Genomic DNA, 18,810 nt, shown 5'->3' with positions numbered 1-18,810 from the left:
GGCACGGGCGAGGAGGTAGGAAGAGATCTGCCGGCCACCAACCCGGTCAGAATCGGGGCCCTCCCAAACCACTGGCGGGGCCTAAGCAAAACTTTTGAAGGTGCGCCCGAGGACGGCGTGCCAGTCACCATCCAGGATCCTTCCCCTCCATTTCAAAATCATCTCTCCCATTTCCACCGTGCGTGGTCCCGTATAACTTCAGACCATTGGGTTCTTCGCACGGTGGAAAAGGGATATTCTCTTCAGTTTTGTTTCTCTCCTCCCTCCCAATCCCTCTTCAGGGACCCTTCTCATGAGCAACTCCTTACACAGGAGGTGCAAATGCTCCTGACCATGTTTCCGTATCTCGACAACTGGCTTATTCGGGGCCACAAGTACAATCACACGTTCGACTCACCATAGACATGTTCTGCCAGCTGGGCCTCCTGCTCAACACCAAAAAGTCGACTCTGGAACCAACCCAGAGAATAGAGTTTATCGGGGCAATTGGTATTCCAGACTTGCCTGAGCTCTCCTACCGGACACCCGCTTTCAGTCGCTGGTGAACATTGTCTGCAGCCTTCAAAACTTCCCAACTTCAACAGTAAAGACATACCTGAGCCTTCTGGGGCACATGGCTTTGTGCACGTTCGTAACCAGGCATGCCAGACTTCGGCTTCGCCCGCTTCAGGCCTGGCTGTCAACAGTATATCAGCCAGGTTGAGACAGCCTGAGCATGATGGTCACTGTCCCAGAAGCGGTTTTAACCTCCCTCCGCTGGTGGTTGGACCTCAGGTCGGTGTGCAAAGGGGTACCATTTCACGCCCACAACCCTCCTTGTCACAGACGCGCCATCTCTGGGATGGGGCGCCCACCTCAGGGACCGCCGAATGCAGGGTCCATGGACCGCATCCGAGCTATCTCTTCACATCAATGTGAGAGTGCTGATGGCAGTGTGGCTGGAGTGTCAGGATTTTCGTGGGCACCTACATGGCTGTTGTGTGCCGGTCCTCACAGACAACACCACGGCCATGTTCTACATTAACAAGCAAGGGGGAGCCCGGTCGTCCCCGCTCTGTCAGGAAGCCATTCACCTGTGGTAGTTCTGCATAGCCCACTCGATCCATTTGGTGGCGTAGTTTCTCCCGGGGGTTCAGAACACGGTGGCAGATCGCTTCAGCAGGTCCTTCCAGTCTCATGAGTGGTCGATTCGCCCAGATGTCATCCACTCCATCTTCCTGAGGTGGGGGTTTCCCCAGATCGACCTGTTCGCCTCGAGCAACAATCAGAAGCGCCAAGTGTTCTGTTCTCTCCAGGGACGTTCCCCGGGTTCCCTACCAGACGCCTTCCTACTTCCGTGGAAAGACCAGCTGTTCTACGCCTTCCCTCCGTTCCTGCTAGTCCACAGGGTCCTGCTCAAGTTATGCAGGGACAGAGCACGTCTGATTCTGGTCGCCCCGGCATGGCCCAGGCAGCACTGGTATACCACGCTCCTGGAGTTATCGGTAGACGCTCCGATCACACTCCCGCTGTGGCCGAACCTGATCTCACAAGACCATGGCTGCCTCTGTCACCCCGACCTGCAATCTCTCCACCTCATGGCGTGGATGCTGCATGGCTAACTCAGTCGGAGCTGCTCTGCTCACCCTTGGTGCAGCAGATACTGTTAGGTAGCAGAAAACCCTCCACCTGAGCCACGTACCTGGCCAAATGGAAATGGTTTTCCTGCTGGTGTGCTCCGAACGGCATGCCCCCCCTGCAGACTTTGGTGCCTTTCATCCTGGATTACCTCCTGTCCTTAAAACAACAAGGTTTGGCTGTATCGTCTATCAGGGTGCACCTGGCAGCCATTTCGGCTTTCCACCCAGGGGAACATGATCAGTCGGTTTTCTCCAACCCTATCGTCGGCAGATTCCTTAAGAGACTGGACCGTGTATACCCGCAGGTGCGACAACCGGTTCCCGCGTGGGACCTTAACTTGGTCGTCTCCAGGCTTATGTGGGCCCCGTTCAAGCCGATGGCCACCTGCTTGCTCCTGTAGCTCTCCTGGAAGACAGCCTTCCTTGTGGCTATCACCTCTGTGAGATGTGTATCCGAGCTCAGAGCCCTCATGTCGGAACCACCATATACGGTGTTCCATAGAGACAAGGTACAGCTGCAACCTCACCCTGCCTTCCTTCCTAAGGTAGCGTCAGCCTTTCACATCAACCAGGACCTCTTCCTTCTGATCTTCTACCCGAAACCACACGCTATTCGATGGGAGCAACAGCTGCACTCCCTCGATGTTCATAGGACTCTCGCCTTCTATATTGAGCGCACGAAGCAGTTTAGAAAAAAGACCCAGCTCTTCGTTGCTGTGGCCGACTGGATGAAAGGCCTCCCGGTCTCCTCACAGCGCATCTCTTCCTGGACCATGGCCTGTATCTGTGCTTGCTACGACTTGGCCAGTGTCCAGACCACGCACCTCACCACCCAGTCCACAAGGGCTCAAGCCTCATCGGCCGCTTTCCTGGCCCAGGTTCCAACACAGGAGATCTGTAGAGCTGCCACTTGGTCATCGGTACGTACCTTTGCCGCTCACTACGCGATAATTCAGCAGTCCAGGGGCAATGCTGCATTTGGTTCAGCGGTTCTGCACTCCGCAGTATCTCACTCCCACCCCACCGCCTGGGTAAGGCTTGGGAGTCACCTAATTGGAATCAATATGAGCAAGCACTCGAAGAAGAAAAGACGCTTACTCACCTTTGTAACTGCTGTTCTTCAAGACATGTTGCTCACGTCCATTCCAAACCCGCCCTCCTTCCCCTCTGTCGGAGTAGCCGGCAAGAAGGACCTGAGGGGGCGCTGGGTCAGCTGGGGCATATATCTGGTGCCACGCCAGGGGGCTCCACAGCCCACCCACGGGGTGTTGCTAGGGTAAAAATTCTCCAACAATCGTTCACGCGGTGCGCACACATCTAATTGGAATGGAGATGAACAACACATCTCAAAGAACAAGTTACAAAAGTGAGTAACCGTCTTTTCTCAGTGGCGGCAGATGACAGAAGCAATGGTCGCAAGTGCTAGGGAGGGGGTGGAATCTCCATCCTTAGAGGTTTTTAAGGCCCGGCTTGACAAAGCCCTGCCTGGGATGATTTAGTTGGGGTTGGTCCTGCTTTGAGCAGGGGGTTGGACTAGAACCTCCTGAGGTCCCTTCCAACCCTGACATTCTATGACTCTATGGTGTCCAGGGGCACACAGATAAGCATAGTGCCCTGGGGGTATGGTCTGCAGACAGGTACAGTGCCCCAGGACACTGGAGCACACAGATGAGCACAGCACCCTGGGGCACTGGGCATGCAGACAGGCACAGAAGAGGGGAAAGTTTGCCCCAAGACAGCAGGGAGCCCCATCAACATGCCCCAGCCCCAGGAGCAGAGAGCACTCAGGACACTCACTCTCTGAAAAGGATTCCAGAGTTTGAAATGTGTCCCCAGCCCAGAGATCCCAGCGCTGAACTAGGGTCTGTGTTCGCTCCTGGTCACTCCCAGTCCAAGAGCTTCCAGACAAGCTCCGATGTTCTGAGCACTTTCTATTAAAAATTCAGAGCCACCTGTTAGATGGCCTGTAAACACTGATTGCACCCTGAACAAATCCCTTTTCTCTGCTTCCAGTGGGGAGATTAAACAATTTCTCTTGGCAATAATCACTTTTGCAGCCAGCTGACTTTGGGCTAAAGGCAGGGCCTGATCCCAAGCTTTGTCTGCACAGCCAAATTGTCTCTAATCTGGCCTGATGAGACTTGCTGCTACCCAGGGAAATGGGGGAGGGAAGCGAAACAGGGGAGGGAAACATGGTCCCTTAGTCATAGGCTGCCTATTTCACCAGGGTGTCTTTGCCAAGGGCTGATCCTGCAAGGTGCTGCGCACATGTGCACAGCCCGTGATGATGCCAGGATCAGGCCCTTGGACTCTGACTCTGTGGGATTTGTCTTTGGCCTGGTGGCAGCAGGCAGCTGTTAATCAGCCCTAGGGGAGCTTGGAAAGGGAGCCCAAAACTCAGCTGATTTTATCATTTGCTAATATCAGGGAATTCCCGTGGTTCCCAGACACCTGGCTGGTTCCCCACAGGGTCTGTCCTGCCTTCTCAGCACACCCCACGCCTCTTCACCAGGGATTTGCCTCCAGCCAAAGTGCAGAGCTGCACCTGCAGTAAGGCCTTGCTCCCAGGCTGGGGCTAGAGGTGCTGAGGGGTTTGAGCCAGTGCAGAGCGGCCCTTCCATCCCCTGTTCTCAAGAGCATCTCAGCAGAGTTTCTCTGTAAGAGGCATAGCATGGTAGTGTGGCTGCTGCAGGTTTGTCCCCAGGGCACTGGAGACTGGTCAGGAATGGGATCCATTTGCACTTACCCCTGGTGTGCAGGTCTCAGCCCCCTGTCCCTGAGATGGCAGGGAAAGCAGCAGAAGTAACAACGCTCCGCACCGCGCCATCTGCCTTACCCTCCTCTGCCCATGATGTGATGACTGCAGCTGCTGCTCGCCCCAACGGGGCGTAGGCACTCAGGCCCGCCGGCACTCAGGCCCGCCAGCCAGCAGTGTTCCCTCTCATTTTTTCCATCCGTGTGCGGAATGAATTTTGTTATGTGCACCATACTGAGGTAATGTGCGAATGTGCACCACCAGTAGAAACAAAAAACCTAGATATAATATACATTTTTAAAAAGTTACCAGAGGGATAATTACTCCAGCCAGGACAAATTAGGCATTTTAGAACTCACTACTCAAATAATTAAATTTAAGTGTAAGAGAGAAATCAAAATTTTGAAATGCATAGACCAGTCAAAAAACTAAAACAACACACTTTGAAAGAAGTATCAAGTAACAACAACAATAATACAAGTATGTGTTGGGAGGTGAGTGTGAAAGACTGAGTGAGTGAGTGAGACAGAGAGCGACACGCGCTGCCCCCTTAAGTAGATCGGCACTCAGCAGTCTGAAGCTTGTGTGTTCAGATACAACTACAGCTGCCAGCAAGCTCCCTCCATCCTGAGCCCTGTCTTGTGTCCTCCCCACCGCTCTAAGGGGATGGAGTACGGGGCAGGGGACACCGACATCAGTGCGCACGCGTGCACACACACGCACACAGACGCACACACGCACAGCAAGCAGGAGGTCCTGGGAGCAGCTGGCCAGGGGCTCCAAGGCAGAGGGCAGGAGCAGTGTGGGGAGGGACACCTGAAGTGCACGGCACTTGATGGCCTGCTGGGTGGCTGCCTGGCCTCGCAGCTTAGAGGGAACTAATGCTCCAAGCAGAGACAGCAAGTGCCCCTGTTCAGAGCTGCCAGAGCTCAGCACACCCTTAGCAGCAGCAGCCTCAGCACTCACCCAGCTACGCAGCATCTTCCCTGAGAAGACCCTGTATCCCCCGCCTCTGGGTGCTTGCAGGACCCTGAGCACAATGCCACCCGGAGCCCAGTGGGTAAGTTCTGTGCTCCATCCCCTCTAATCCAGCTCCCTGCAGAAGTCCCTGGCTGCCCCACACAGCTGAACTCTAACCTCCCAGGCAGTATGGTGTGGTGGGAACCCAGAGGGCCTTGGCCTGGTGGGTGAATCCTCGCAGCTCCCCATGTCTCAGGCACCCCAGTGAAATGGCTGGATGACAAGCTGGTGGCTTGCAAAGAGTCAGCTCCCTCTGGAAAGCCTCCGCTGTCCGGTGCCTGTGGCCAGTCCAGGGGGTGCTGGGCATGACTGTAAGGTAATTTCCACCTGCGATGGCAGCTCAGTGTTCCAACACCCTGTGCCCAGCACTGGCCAAGACACTTCCCATATGCCTGGAAGGAGCCCTGGGTCCAGAGTGCGTACAGCCTGGCTCCGACGGCTGAGCTCCAGCGAGCTTCTGATTCGGGGGGGACACTCCCGCTCCCCTGCCCTTTATGTCTCTCAACCCCTACTGCTGCCAGACTCTCCTTCCCCCACCCCAGGGTCCGTCTGGCACATTCTCGTGGGCAGCAGACCATGCTGGCCCCTTTCCCAGCCTCTCAGCCCCTTCATACTCCTGCTGCCTGAGTCTGGGCCGGGAGCAAAGCTGGCTTTGTGTAACCGCCCTCAGCTCCTCAGAAATAGTTTGCTTAAATCTCCAATGTTTGCAATTCCCTTAGATGCTGGGAAATCAGATGTCTTTCCCTCCCAATCAGTTCTCTTCCTTTACGCAAATACTGTCCCTTGATCTGCTCCTAGGGTTGCAGGAGCCCATCTGACCATGTTCGCTTAACTGCTTTCTGTGCACCAGGAACACGCCCCATCCCTAGGAGAGTGCTGGGCTGGGGCTGCAGCTTGGGACCTGGCAGGGAGTGTGAGGATTTCTTGGCTGGTCGACCCTGGCTTGGCTGGCAGGAGGACCCGGTAAGAGCACAGTTAGGCCAGGTCACGTTTGGAAAGGAGCTGTCGATCCCACACTTTTTTGCTGGCTGAGGGAGCAAAGTCTAGGAAATCTTGCCAAATGACAGCCCTGGTCGCCAGCCTGGAGGGCCCCTTCATAACAGTTGGGTCCTGGACCTTTCCAGAGCAGTCTCGGACAGATGGCTGGGCCCCAGCTGCTGTGGGGGGCTGGGTAAACCCCTGTCACCGGGGCTTGAGTAGAGACCGTCAAACTCATTCCGTGCAGTGCCTGGGCTGAGCTGCCCCCCCACCCATATAAACACCACCCCAGGGAAGTGCCCAGGCTGAGCTGCCCCCCACGCAGTGCCCGGGGCAGAGCTGCACCCCACACTGCATATACTCGGCAGTGCAGTGCCCGGTTTGAGCTGCCCCCCCCCCCCACACACACACTATACACGACACCCCTGTGCAGTGCCCAGTCTGAGCTGCCCCCCGCCCCCCACACACACTATACACAACACCCCTGTGCAGTGCCCAGGCAGAGCTGCCCCCCACACTCCAGTTACCCCCCCCACACACACACACACTCCAGTTACCTGGCCCCCATGCATTGCCCAGGGCAGAGCTGCTCTCCCATAAACACCTGCCCCCTCTCCCCCACCCCCAAGTGCAGTGTCCTGGCGGAGCTGCTTCCCCGTGTCACTGGCTTGGCAGAAGCAGGACCCACCACTGTTGCCGGCGGTGTAGCACACGGGACAGTTGTCTCTCCAGCACCTGAGCCCTGTGTACAGCTCTGCGAAGGAAGCCAGGGTGCTGGATGGCCTGGGGCCTCGGGGCATTGTCAGCAGACTCTGTGGGTGTCTGGATGGACTCTCCAGATCTCTGCTCAGCTGCTTCGGGGGACTTTGTGCAGCTGCGCTGGCTGCCCCTGCTGCACAAGGAGCTCTCCCCTCTCCTGGTAGCTGGGATCAGCTGGGCCTTAAGGCCAACACTGGTGCAGCAGAGCTCCGTTCTGCTCTCCAGCGCAGGGTGGCTGCAGGCGAGGAGGAAGCATCTGCCCTGATATTTCAGAGTTTTGGCCTTGGGCCCCAAAGCAGTTTCCCCACAGTCTTTGCTTCCCTTTGGGGCTGGCCAGGCTGCTGGAGGCCGCCCGCTCACACTCGCTAATTTGGGGCTGCCTTGGGTCAGCAGGACAGAGGCTGTCGGTCAGCGCGGGCTGCCAGGTCCCCCGCTCCGGAGCGACACAGCAGAGGCACGTCCAACGCTGCTCCAAACACTTCTCTTTACTTTTCACTTCTGAGGATTTTAATTTGCAGGAATCGCCTCCTTTCATGTACTGAAACCAAGTTTCTTTCTCCCTCTGATCTCCAATTTTGCACAGACACTGTCTCCTTTGATATGTCTTGTTCACATCAGCCTGTGATCAGGCAGCTCCGTAATTGTTAGTGATTTTCAAAGCACGGGGCTCCTGGTCTAACACCCAGAGTCGAGAATTCTGCCCTTTTTAAACAATGCTCAGGCAAACTACGTTAATTTCGTGGCTTCCCCCTTTTCGGAAGGGGGGTGCGTCTCCCCATCGCTGCCTGCATCCTGCCTTCCATTTGTACAGGAGTCCTGGTCCGTGGCTGATGGCGTTCTTGGCCAGAGGAGGAAAGGGTTCCTGACAGAGGCTGAAACTGCATGTCAGGAGGAATTCAGTCAGCAGCAGCCCCTCTGGTGTAATGATTTCTGTACGTGCTGGAGGCCATCACAGGGCTCTGAATGAGCAGAGCATCCAGGAAACACAGCAAGAGACAGACCTTCTGGCTTCCTGCCAGGCCCCAAGGAGAGCCCTTCCCTTGCTGCACTTAACTCCTTGGGTGCTCACAGGAAACAAGCCTGGGCCCCTTTCCAGGGCGCTGCCTGTCACACCCCCAGATGGGAAAACCAGCTATTTGTCCTCCTGCTGGAGCCTGACCTGTGCCACATGATCCCCGCGCTGCCGTCCTCCTTGGGGGCTCTTCCCGCTCTCCTGCCTTCTCCTCCTCCTCAGTTCTGCTCACTGCTGGTCCTCTCACTCTCTCCTTCCTTTGCACCTGTCACTCTCCACCTTTCATCCCCTGCGGCTGTCAAGCGGGACCTGCCTTAACATTTGACGTCAGGCAGGCTTGTGCAGACTCTGTCTTTCGCCTTGAGGCAGCCTTTGGAGAGCAACGATTTGCAGTGACACTGCCTGGACTGCCTCCCCTCTTGCAGCCTGCCAACCCCAGGCCCACTGCCCACCTCAGTCAACACACGCCCCTGGCCCGACACAGACAGGGAGCAGCAAGACACCCAGAAATAGGGAAAACGGTGAATGGATTCTGCGGCTCGGCCAGAAAGCGCTGCCAGCGTGAAGTAGGGAGAAAGGGCAGAGGCCCCGCTGCTGCCCCACTGCATGTCCCCGCCCCCACCTTACCTTCAACACTCAGTGAAGCACAATAACCCCCTGCCAGTGTAACCCTGTCCTGCCCTTCCCCCGTGTGGCTAGCACGCTCGGTGAAACTCCCCCGCACAGACCCTGCTCTGGTGCACAGCATTCCAGACCGACAACCTCCTACCACAGGAGCAAGGGCGGTGTGGTGTGTGAGGTAGGCCTCACTCAGGAAACGAGAGGGATGAGTTTACACGTCTGAGCCAAGCAGCTGAAGTTTTCTCCCATTACGGAACAATTGTACTCAGTTCAACACCACTGCCGGCCTCTGCTCAGCGGGCGCTTGTGACCAGAGCTGCAGGGCAGGGTTCATAGAATCATAGAATACCAGGGTTGGGAGGGACCTCAGGAGGTCGTCTAGTCCAACCCCCTGCTCAAAGCAGGACCCATCCCCAATTAAATCATCCCAGCCAGGGATTTGTCAAGCCTGACCTTAAAAACTTCTAAGGAATGAGATTCCACCCCCCCGCTAGGCAACGCATTCCAGTGCGTCACCCCCCTCCTAGGGAAGAAGTTTTCCCTAAGGAGTTGAGGAGTATTGGCAGAGCTGTGGGGCAGGTAGGAATGGAACAGGACGGGGGCTTGGATCAGGACTGACATGCGGCAGCAGAGCTCGGGGAGGGGAGCCAGGGAAGCACAGATATAGCAGGAGGGGCTCCAGGACCTGCACAGCTGGGGGATGGGACTTGGCGCTGAAAAGGCAGGGGGGCTGCAGATCAGGACTGTGTGGGGAGCCCAGAATGGAAAAGCAGGAGGATCATGGGTTGGGACAGAGGGACATGAACAGACCAACACAGGAGAAATTTGCACTAGTGAACATACTAGTGCACAATGAACAGGCCCTGAGCAACAGAGTGGTTCAGGGGGACAAAGGCTATGGGCCCATTTCTGTGTTCCACAGGCATCCGTGGGAGTTCTGCCCGAGTGAGGCGTGCAGGATGGGGCCCTACAGAGGAAATAACCAATGATTCTGCCCTCTCCTGGCTTTGTTCTAAGTCCCCAGGGTACATGGCCTCCCAGGTGGGGAGGCCACGCACACACAATGCCAAACGCAGGCTCTACCCCCATACGCCAGCGTGAGGTGGAGCCTCCTGCTCACCAGATACCTGCACCAGGGCACCCAGACCTGCCAGGCCAGCAGCACCAGGGAGCAGCTGGCCATACAGCTGCCAGACAGGACCAAAGAGAGCGAGCGAACAATCTGCAAGGTGCTGGGCAGAGGTGAGGAAGAGATGCCCTAGTCTCCACCAGCAGGACCTTCCAGGGGCTGGGCCATGGCGGGGGTTCATTACATTCTCTTCTTGGAGCCCGGGAACAGCCAGGTTCGTGGAAGCTAAACACAGCAGGGGCTGAGCCTGCAACGGAAGGTGGGCACCCAACCTGGTACCAGCAGCCCCTGCCCAGTGAGCCCGTAGATACAGCGGGCAGTAATGATCCCACAGGCCTCCAGGCTGTAAGACAATAGCTTAGCTAAACTAATCATGTCACAAGGCACAAGACTTAGCATACGTAGGTAACCAAGAGTAACCCTAGAACATAGGGTATCGCAAGGTAACGTGCTGCAAGGACTATGCTGCTGACAGGTAAGGGGCAGGTTTATCCCAGCCTGAGGTAGCTTTAGTTAGAGACATCGGCAGATGTCCAACAATGTGAGTGTCGTGGTACCTAATGGGTATATATGCTAATGAACTTGAGGTAAGGGGATTAATAACTTATGGGAGAAGAACACCCCAGCATCAGTACAGTGAGGAACTACAAATACGGGGAAGGGGCTGAGCCCCTCCTGAATATGTATTAGGCCTGGCTGCGTCACAAAGACATATTGTAACAGATGTATCCCACCCACGCGTCTGGGATGCCAGGATGATGACACTGGGGATGGTGCTGATAGTTAGGAGAGCTAACATGTTAGCTTGTTCTGCAAGGGGCGGCTCAGCTCGTTTTGTGCTCTCTCTGCCTTTCTGGCTGGGCTGGAGAGCTTGTAACTTTGCTAACGATGTTAATAAAAGTGTGAGTGTTGTGACCATGTACGTCCGGGTTCCCAATTAAATAGGAATTCTGATAATACTGCGCCTGATCTTGGGACGAGAACCAATCAAACCTCTGAATGTTAACTGGGAATTTTTAAGTAATCAATATAATTAATAGACCAGGCAACAGCAGCCAGGCACTGACAGATGGGGGAGGTGGAATCCCAGGGGTGGGGAGAGCTGGGAACGTACGTGCCGCAAACACAGCCAGAGGCAAGGAGACAAGAAATATGGCAAGAAATATCAGTCTCAGTATGATCCTAAGCAGCAGCAGACCCTACCTCCAGCAAGGCCTGGGGCCTCCTCCCCAGTGCCTGAGAGCAGCAGAGACCGGCATGTATGGAGGATAGCTGGGGCAGAACTGGGCAAACCTCAGATAGGGGCAGGGGGTTGGCACCCAGCTCAGCCCACTCCCATTGCACAGGCTCATGGGCGAGCCCACGTGCTTCTCCAGCTGGCCATCAGTGCTGAGGATTTACTCAATTGTTTCCCTAAACTGCTTTATTTATTTTCCCCCTTGGCTCCTTGGCTCTAGTTGCTGGAATCCCTGGATTTATGACAAGTGATTTTGTGCTGGACAAGACTCTAATTTGACAGCTCAGGGTAATGGAAGGGAGCAGGGGCTGCCAGCTCCTCACCCCCATCCCCTTGTGCTCAGTGCGGGTGCAGGGCACCTACCTATGGGGGACAGCTCGGCCACGCTGCCTATGTAGGGCCCCTCCAGGAAACGGGGCTCGCTGTCGTTTATGTCCTGCACCTTGATGATGAACTCAGACTCAGGCTCCAGCAGCTGATTGGTCTGGCGGTCCCGGGCCTGTGCCCGCAGTGTGTAGAACGTCTTCTGCTCCCGGTCCAGGCGCTCGGTGGCATGGATGTCGCCTGTGACCTCATCAATGAGGAAGATGGTTCCTGCGCCCTCCCCGGAGATGGTGTACTTGATGGACCCGTCCCCCTCATCTGAGTCCGAGTGGATCTGCAGAGGAAGGACAGAGGGTGAGGGCTGGTGCTGAGAGAGGGCAACTGAGCCAGCTGGAGCCACAGCTGCCACTCCTGCTGCGAGAGCCAAGACATTGAGGAGACCCCTGGCAAGAGAGGGCCCATGGAGTGGGAGGGGCTAAAGCAGGGGTCTGGGGTGGGGAGGGCAGGCAGAGCAGGGGCCCGGTGCTGCATGGTTTTCACTGCCAAGAGTTAGTCCAGATCGGCCTGTCCCTCTTGGAAGGGAAGAGCAAGCGATGCGCTCGTCCTGGACTGGGACCTGGAAGACCTGGGTTCAATTCCTGGCTCTGCCACTGCTTTGCTGTGTGACCTTAGGCCTGTCACCAGATCTCTGCCCCACTCCCTTCTAACATGAAGCTGAGAATAATTCTGTGCAGCTCAGACCACCCCCATCACACGGGCCAGAGCAGCCCTCAAAGACAGAGTGATTGACAGTATAGGAGACACAACGTGAACAAAGCCAATGCGTGTGAGGCTTCGACATCCACAAGGCCAGCATCGAGTTACTGCATGCAGCACTGTGAAACCCGCTCTGTGATGTGTGTAAACACCAGCTCACTGCCCTTCCAAACCCGAGCCAGCTGCCCCACTACTCTGGTGTGCATGCTCTGGCCCTCGATACCAGCGGCTGCCAGCCCTTCCACATGGTGACAGCTTCATGCCCACCCAGCATCCTGGCAGGGATATGAGCCCTGAATTCAGCACCAGAAACAGCCCCTCAGGAAAGCAGCTTTTGTAGCCAACAATTTCCTCTTCGTTTTCTAATTAAGATGCTATTTAGAATGAGGGAGCGAAAGGGTAAACAGCAGCTCCCTTTGCCCTGCAGCCACCTGGAATCCAGGCCAGGCGTCCGGAGATAATTTTATTGGTGGCATTAAACTGAGTTATGAGGTTTTTACAATCCAGCCACTTATGAGAAATCTATTAACAGTAACTGGACAGGCAGAATGCATCTCTGAGGAGAGCAGCCCGGGCATTAATTGGGGCAATCCATAATGGACAGGCCCCCAGAAAGGTTTCATCAGACGCATTCATTTACTCCCCACAATTTCTGCTGAGAATCAGCAAAGTTGCCAAAAAAAGAGCTGTCCATTAATCGGCTAATGAAATATGAAAATGTTTATGGGCCATTCAATCTTCCAAACTGCAGTTCTATAATCCACCTTAAAGACATTCAGTTCCACCAGCAAGAATTTATACCAGGACCTGCCTCTTTTTATGATGCCTTCATTATATTTATCTTGTTAGATACAGTTTATATATTTATTTCGTGAGTAAGATGCCCACACATTGGACAATTCAATGTTCTTTCCATGCTAGTCATATATTATTGTCTATGTCAAATATACACTCCCACCCTGCATTGCCAGGAAATATACTAACCTGCCCAGCATCACCCAGAAAATACACCCACCTGCCCAGCATTGCCTGGGAAATACACCTGACTAAACAACATCATGCAGGAAATACAGCCACCTGCCTGGTATCACCTAGGAATTACCCCTGCGTGACTGGCAATACCTGGAAAATACACCCCTGCCAAGCCATCCTAGGAAACACCGACTCACCTGGCCCCACTTGAGAAACACACCCAGACACCCCTTTGCAGCTGGCTGCCCTAACAGCAGGGTTCTGGCCCCACATCCCTTCTCAGGCCCCTAATGGCTCCACACCAGGTTTGCTTGACTCAGTAACACCCATTCTTGGGGCTGGTTCATTACAAAACTCTCGTGCAAACAGTCCCAAACGGAAATCCCCAGACAGCCCACTGATCACTCCAGTGCACATTGTCCTTACAATCCCATGACAGCCAGTCCATCGACATAGCACATACCACACTCCAGCACCTTCCACCCCACCCGGGGTCTTCGTCGGTCCTCTCCTGTCCTGCCACGACAGCCACCCCAAAGCCCCTCCAGCTGAAGCGCAACCCCGCTCTTCCTAACAGGAGCCCCCACAGCCTCTCCACAGGGAGGGCATACTCACTTTCCCTCACTTCATAGAATCTTACAATACCAGGGATGGAAGGGACCTCAGGAGGTCATTGAGTCCAACCCCCTGCTCAAACCAGGACCAATCCCCAACTAACTCATCCCAGACAGGGCTTTCTCAAGCCTGACCTTAAAAACCTCTAAGGAAGAAGATTCCACGACCTCCCTAGGTAACCCATTCCAGTACTTCACCACCCTCCTAGTGAAAAAGTTTTTCCTAATATCCAACCTAAACCTCTCCCCCACTGCAACTTGAGACCATTACTCCTTGTTCTGTCATCTGCTGCCACTGAAAACAGTCCAGATCCATCCTCTTTGGAACCCCCCTTCAGGTAGTTGAAAGCAGCTATCAAATCCCCCCTCATTCTTCTCTTCTGCAGACTAAACAATCCCAGTTCCCTCAGCCTCTCCTCATAACTCATGTATTCCAGTCCCCTGATCATTTTTGTTGCCCTCCGCTGAACTTTTTCCAATTTTTCCACATCCTTCTTGTAGTGTGGGGCCCAAAACTGGACACAGTACTCCAGATGAGGCCTCACCAATGTCGAATAGAGGGGAATGATCACGTCCCTCGATCTGCTGACAATGCCCCTACTTATACAGCCCAAAATGCCATTAGCCTTCTTGGCAACAAGGGCACACTGGTGACTCATATCCAGCTTCTCGTCCACTGTAACCCCTAGGTCCTTTTCTGCAGAACTGCTGCCGAGCCATTCGGTCCCTAGTCTGTAGCGGTGCATGGGATTCTTCCATCCAAAGTGCAGGACTCTGCATTTGTCCTTGTTGAACCTCATCAGATTTCTTTTGCTCCAATCCTCTAATTTGTCTAGGTCCCTCTGTATCCTATCCCTACCCTCCAGCGTATCTACCTCTCCTCCCAGTTTAGTGTCATCTGCAAACTTGCTGAGGGTGCAATCCACACCATCCTCCAGATCATTAATGAAGATATTGAACAAACCCAGCCCCAGGACCAACCCTTGGGGCACTCCACTTGATACTGGCTGCCAACTAGACATGGAGCCATTGATCACTACCCATTGAGCCTGACGATCTAACCAGCTTTCTATCCACCTTATAGTCCATTCATCCAGCCCATACTTCTTTAAACTTAAACTTTTTCCTTTGAGGTTTTTAAGGTCAGGCTTGACAAATCCCTGGCTGGGATGATTTAGTTGGGGATTGGTCCAGCTTTGAGCAGGGGGTTGGACTCGATGACCTCCTGAGGTCCCTTCCAACCCTGATATTCTATGATTCTACGAACTTGCTGGCAAGAATACTGTGGGAGACCATATCAAAAACTTTGCTAAGGTCAAGGAATAACACGTCCACTGCTTTCCCGTCATCCACAGAGCCAGTTATCTCGTCATAGAAGGCAATTAGATTAGTCAGGCATGACTTGCCCTTGGTGAATCCATGCTGGCTGTTCCTGATCACTTTCTTCTCCTCTAAGTGCTTCAGAATTGATTCCTTGAGGACCTGCTCCATGATTTTTCCAGGGACTGAGGTGAGACTGACTGGCCTGTAGTTCCCAGGATCCTCCTCCTTCCCTTTTTAAAAGATGGGCACTACATTAGTCTTTTTGCAGTCATCTAGGACCTCCCCCGATCGCCATGAGTTTTCAAAGATAATGGCCAATGGCTCTGCAATCACATCCGCCAACTCCTTTAGCACTCTCGGATGCAGCGCATCCGGCCCCATGGACTTGTGCTCGTCCAGCTTTCCTAAATAGTCCCGAACCACTTCTTTCTCCACAGAGGGCTGGTCACCTCCTCCCCATGAGGTGCTGCCCAGTGCAGCAGTCTGGGAGCTGACCTTGCTCGTGAAGACAGAGGCAAAAAAGCATTGAGTACATTAGCTTTTTCCACATCCTCTGTCACTTCCCCAGTTCTGCTATCCTCTCACCTCACACCAGCCAGAGGTGGGCCCTCCCACTGTTCTCTTGGACCTCAGCCCTCTTTGACCCTCTGGCTCCAGCTCTCCTTCATAGAGACCTCGGAGGGTTAGCCCATCCACTGTTCCTGTCTACAGCCCTCTCCAGCCCCAGACTCCCCAGCTTGGATGTCAGTAGGCAACTCCCTCTGCTGACCTTCAGCCCCCTCCAGCCCTAGCACTCCAGTGTGGGAAGGTTAGCCAGCAAACCCCTCTGCTGCTCTTCAGCTTTCTCCACAGAACATCAGCGTCCGTCCGTCCGTCCTCCCTCTGACTCTCCCTGATCCTTTCTAGCCCCAGGTGCTTCACACCCTCTCAACTGGCCAAGCGGGAGTGCCTGCCCTGACACAGGGCACAGGACCTGCTTCATTTAAAGAGGCCAGCCACCCTGGACATACCCTTCCTGTTGCCTGGGCAATATCCCAGCCCTGCAGAGATTGCAGCCGTAAGGTTGTCATCCAGCTGGTTTGCACAGGAATGACCCTGCCTGCTCTGCATCACATCCTTCTGCCCCATGTCAACTCTTGCCAGAGACTGAAACACCACGGCAGAGACTGTATCCGTTCCATAAAGTGCAGAGGCCACATACACAAATGCATTTCTCTGCTCATAACAACAGCGACAAGACTCATGATTAATTATCAGCCAGGAGATAAACCTGCCCGTCCAGCCCCTTTGCCCAGCAAACAGTCCAAACTCGCAGCATATCCCTCCTCCACATTTGCTTAACACTGACTCCATGCTCAGAGCAGATGCCAGCAGCCCTGTAACCTGGAAAACCAGGAAGGAAAACGGAACCCTCACTCTGGGGGCTGGAAAGACAGATTTACAAGGGAAGATTAATGAGCTAAATCTGCATCACTTGGCTAAACAACAACTAACGGGGGAGTAGGATAACCGTCTGCAGATGTCTGAGGGGATACAGCAAGGAGGGTTGGAGAAGGAGCAGGGGGTGCTTTGGGTGTGAAAGTGAGTCTGCATTTACACCCCTAACCTGGTGTACAATCACCAATATTGCATGCACCAGCACAGGGTTTGGGCACACACATGGCCAGTCGGACCTCAGAGCAGTTCTGAAACCTGGGCCACAATATGGATATGCAGGTTTTTAAAGCACAAAAATGCAACAGTCTGATTTCTCGGGCTCTCTCTCTGAGAGTCAGTGAACTTGGCACACAGCACTAACCTGAGCTCTGACACCTGCAGCAGCTGCCCCCGGATCATTTGCCCCATGGGGCATGTCTACACTGCAAATAAACACCTGCGCCTGGCCCATGTCAGCTGACTCAGGCCCGGGGCTCTTGCAGTGTAGATGTTTGGTCCTAAGCTGGAGCCAGGGCTCTGGGACCGATTAAACAGCCCTGCGGCCCGAACCCCGCAAGCTCATGTTAGCTGACGGGCCAGGCGCGGGTGTTTAATTGCAGTGTTGACGTACCCATGCTGCATTTGGCTCCTTACCGTCCATTTAAATGTTGGGATGGATTTTGGTGATCCGTCCTGTTCACAGGGGTGAGAGGTGAATGGCATCAGCGTGGAGGCAGGTTTGGGTTAGCATCTTCTGCACAGCTCTACCAGTGCAGCCTAGCCCTACCGCCAGCTCCTACGGCATTCCCAGAGCCCCTCACATCCTGCAAATCCCTCCAGATTGAGCTGCAGCACCCCCAGCTGTTGCAGGGCGGTCCCCCACCCACCCAGAGTTCTGCCAAGGCACCACAGTCCCGGTCTTTGCCCCCATCCCCACCCCAGTCTGCCAATACATCCGGTTCTGCAGTGAAACACACTATTGCTCGTTCCTGGCCTGCCCCCCCCTTGCCACCACAGACCCACCAGCACAGAAACTAAATACAGTGACAAGCTGCAGGGTGGCTCTGGTGAGTGGTGTCACAGAGACAAACGCCTTGCCCTGTGCTGTGGCCACTGCACACCTGCCCCAAACGTCCCCAAGGCCTCTCCAGGAGTGCATGACCAATGGGCAAAGCCAGCCTCTCCCAAGCCAATCTGGAGAACAAACCTTGTACTGGGTTTGCTTTGTAGATAGCTCAAGAGAGGCTGCGGCAGTGCAGACAGCCAGAGGGTGCAGAGTTTGACAGTGCCAAGAGCCAAAGGAGCAGAGACAGCAGCCATCCCACAGCGCAGATAGCCACAGGGACAGCCACCATTTCCCTCCTATGGCCAGTCCTCCAGAGACCCCACTGGCCTGGATCCCATCTCAGCTGTGCCAGGCTAAATCAGGAGTCAATGGAGTTACTCCAGACTTACACCGGGGTGAGATCAGAATATGCATCTGCATCATTAACCCCTGAAACCTGCCCCTTCCTGGGACAACAGGCCTCTCCGTGCTTCGTCCCAACTTCTTGGCACACCAGGAGCAGGTGAATCCAGGGCAAACATAATCCCAGCATCTCCAGAGCACAGCTGGGAGGCTCTCTCTCACCATCCCATAATTTAAAATAAAGCAGCAGCTCCGGAGCAGGGTGCAATGACCCCTTCCCTCCTGGGCATGCTCTTCACCCAGGATGGGGGAAGGAAGCCCCACATTCAGCCACGGAGTCACTCCTTATTCCTGGTGATGAGGTGTATCTGGGCAATGCTGGGAAAAGGGCCTCTTAGAAAAGATGAAAATCTTTCAACTGTTCAGTTTGTTAAAAAGGGAAATTATTTCCCTGCTCTAAAGGGCTAACACTGGGATTTTACAAGGCCATTAATTACTGCCTGCTAATTAAATCAAAATTAAATGTGAATAGAGGTGCATTTTCCTTATTAAAATGATTAAAAAGCAAGCACAGATACATAAATAAAAACTACTTTGGGATTGAAAAATAAAGAAAATCAAATAAAAACTGGCCATAATGAAGGCATGCTCTGTGTTTGCTCCAGCTCATAAAGCCTTAGTTCATCAATTTTCTTTAAATATTAGCAACTTAATTAAATCTGCTTTTTTCCCTTTAATCCCCTTTTATCTAAAATAGATCTGTCCACATGCAGAAGTTTGTAACTAGCGCTGACCCCATAATTCTCCTTAAAAAACCCAAAGAAATCCACATCAAACTGACAGCAGCCTCGGGGGAAATTACAGTTC

At 54.1% G+C, this 18,810-nt stretch overlaps 1 protein-coding gene across 6 annotated transcripts in view; it reads right to left on the bottom strand.

The window, feature by feature from the left end:
- The window catches only part of CDH22 (cadherin 22), a 177,694-nt gene that overhangs the window by 100,584 nt on the left and 58,300 nt on the right, over window positions 1-18,810 (bottom strand). For all 6 annotated transcript variants that reach the window (XM_048820243.2, XM_075118603.1, XM_048820237.2 and 3 more), the window contains exon 3: window positions 11,494-11,788. In XM_048820243.2, coding sequence (XP_048676200.2) covers window positions 11,494-11,788 — 295 coding nt within the window. The remainder of the gene's footprint in view (window positions 1-11,493; window positions 11,789-18,810) is intronic.

The sequence above is a fragment of the Caretta caretta genome, chromosome 13 (assembly GCF_965140235.1).
Source record: "Caretta caretta isolate rCarCar2 chromosome 13, rCarCar1.hap1, whole genome shotgun sequence".
Lineage (NCBI taxonomy): Eukaryota > Metazoa > Chordata > Testudines > Cheloniidae > Caretta > Caretta caretta.
Note: the sequence above shows the minus strand (reverse complement) of the source record. Positions and strands in the feature narration are given on the sequence as shown.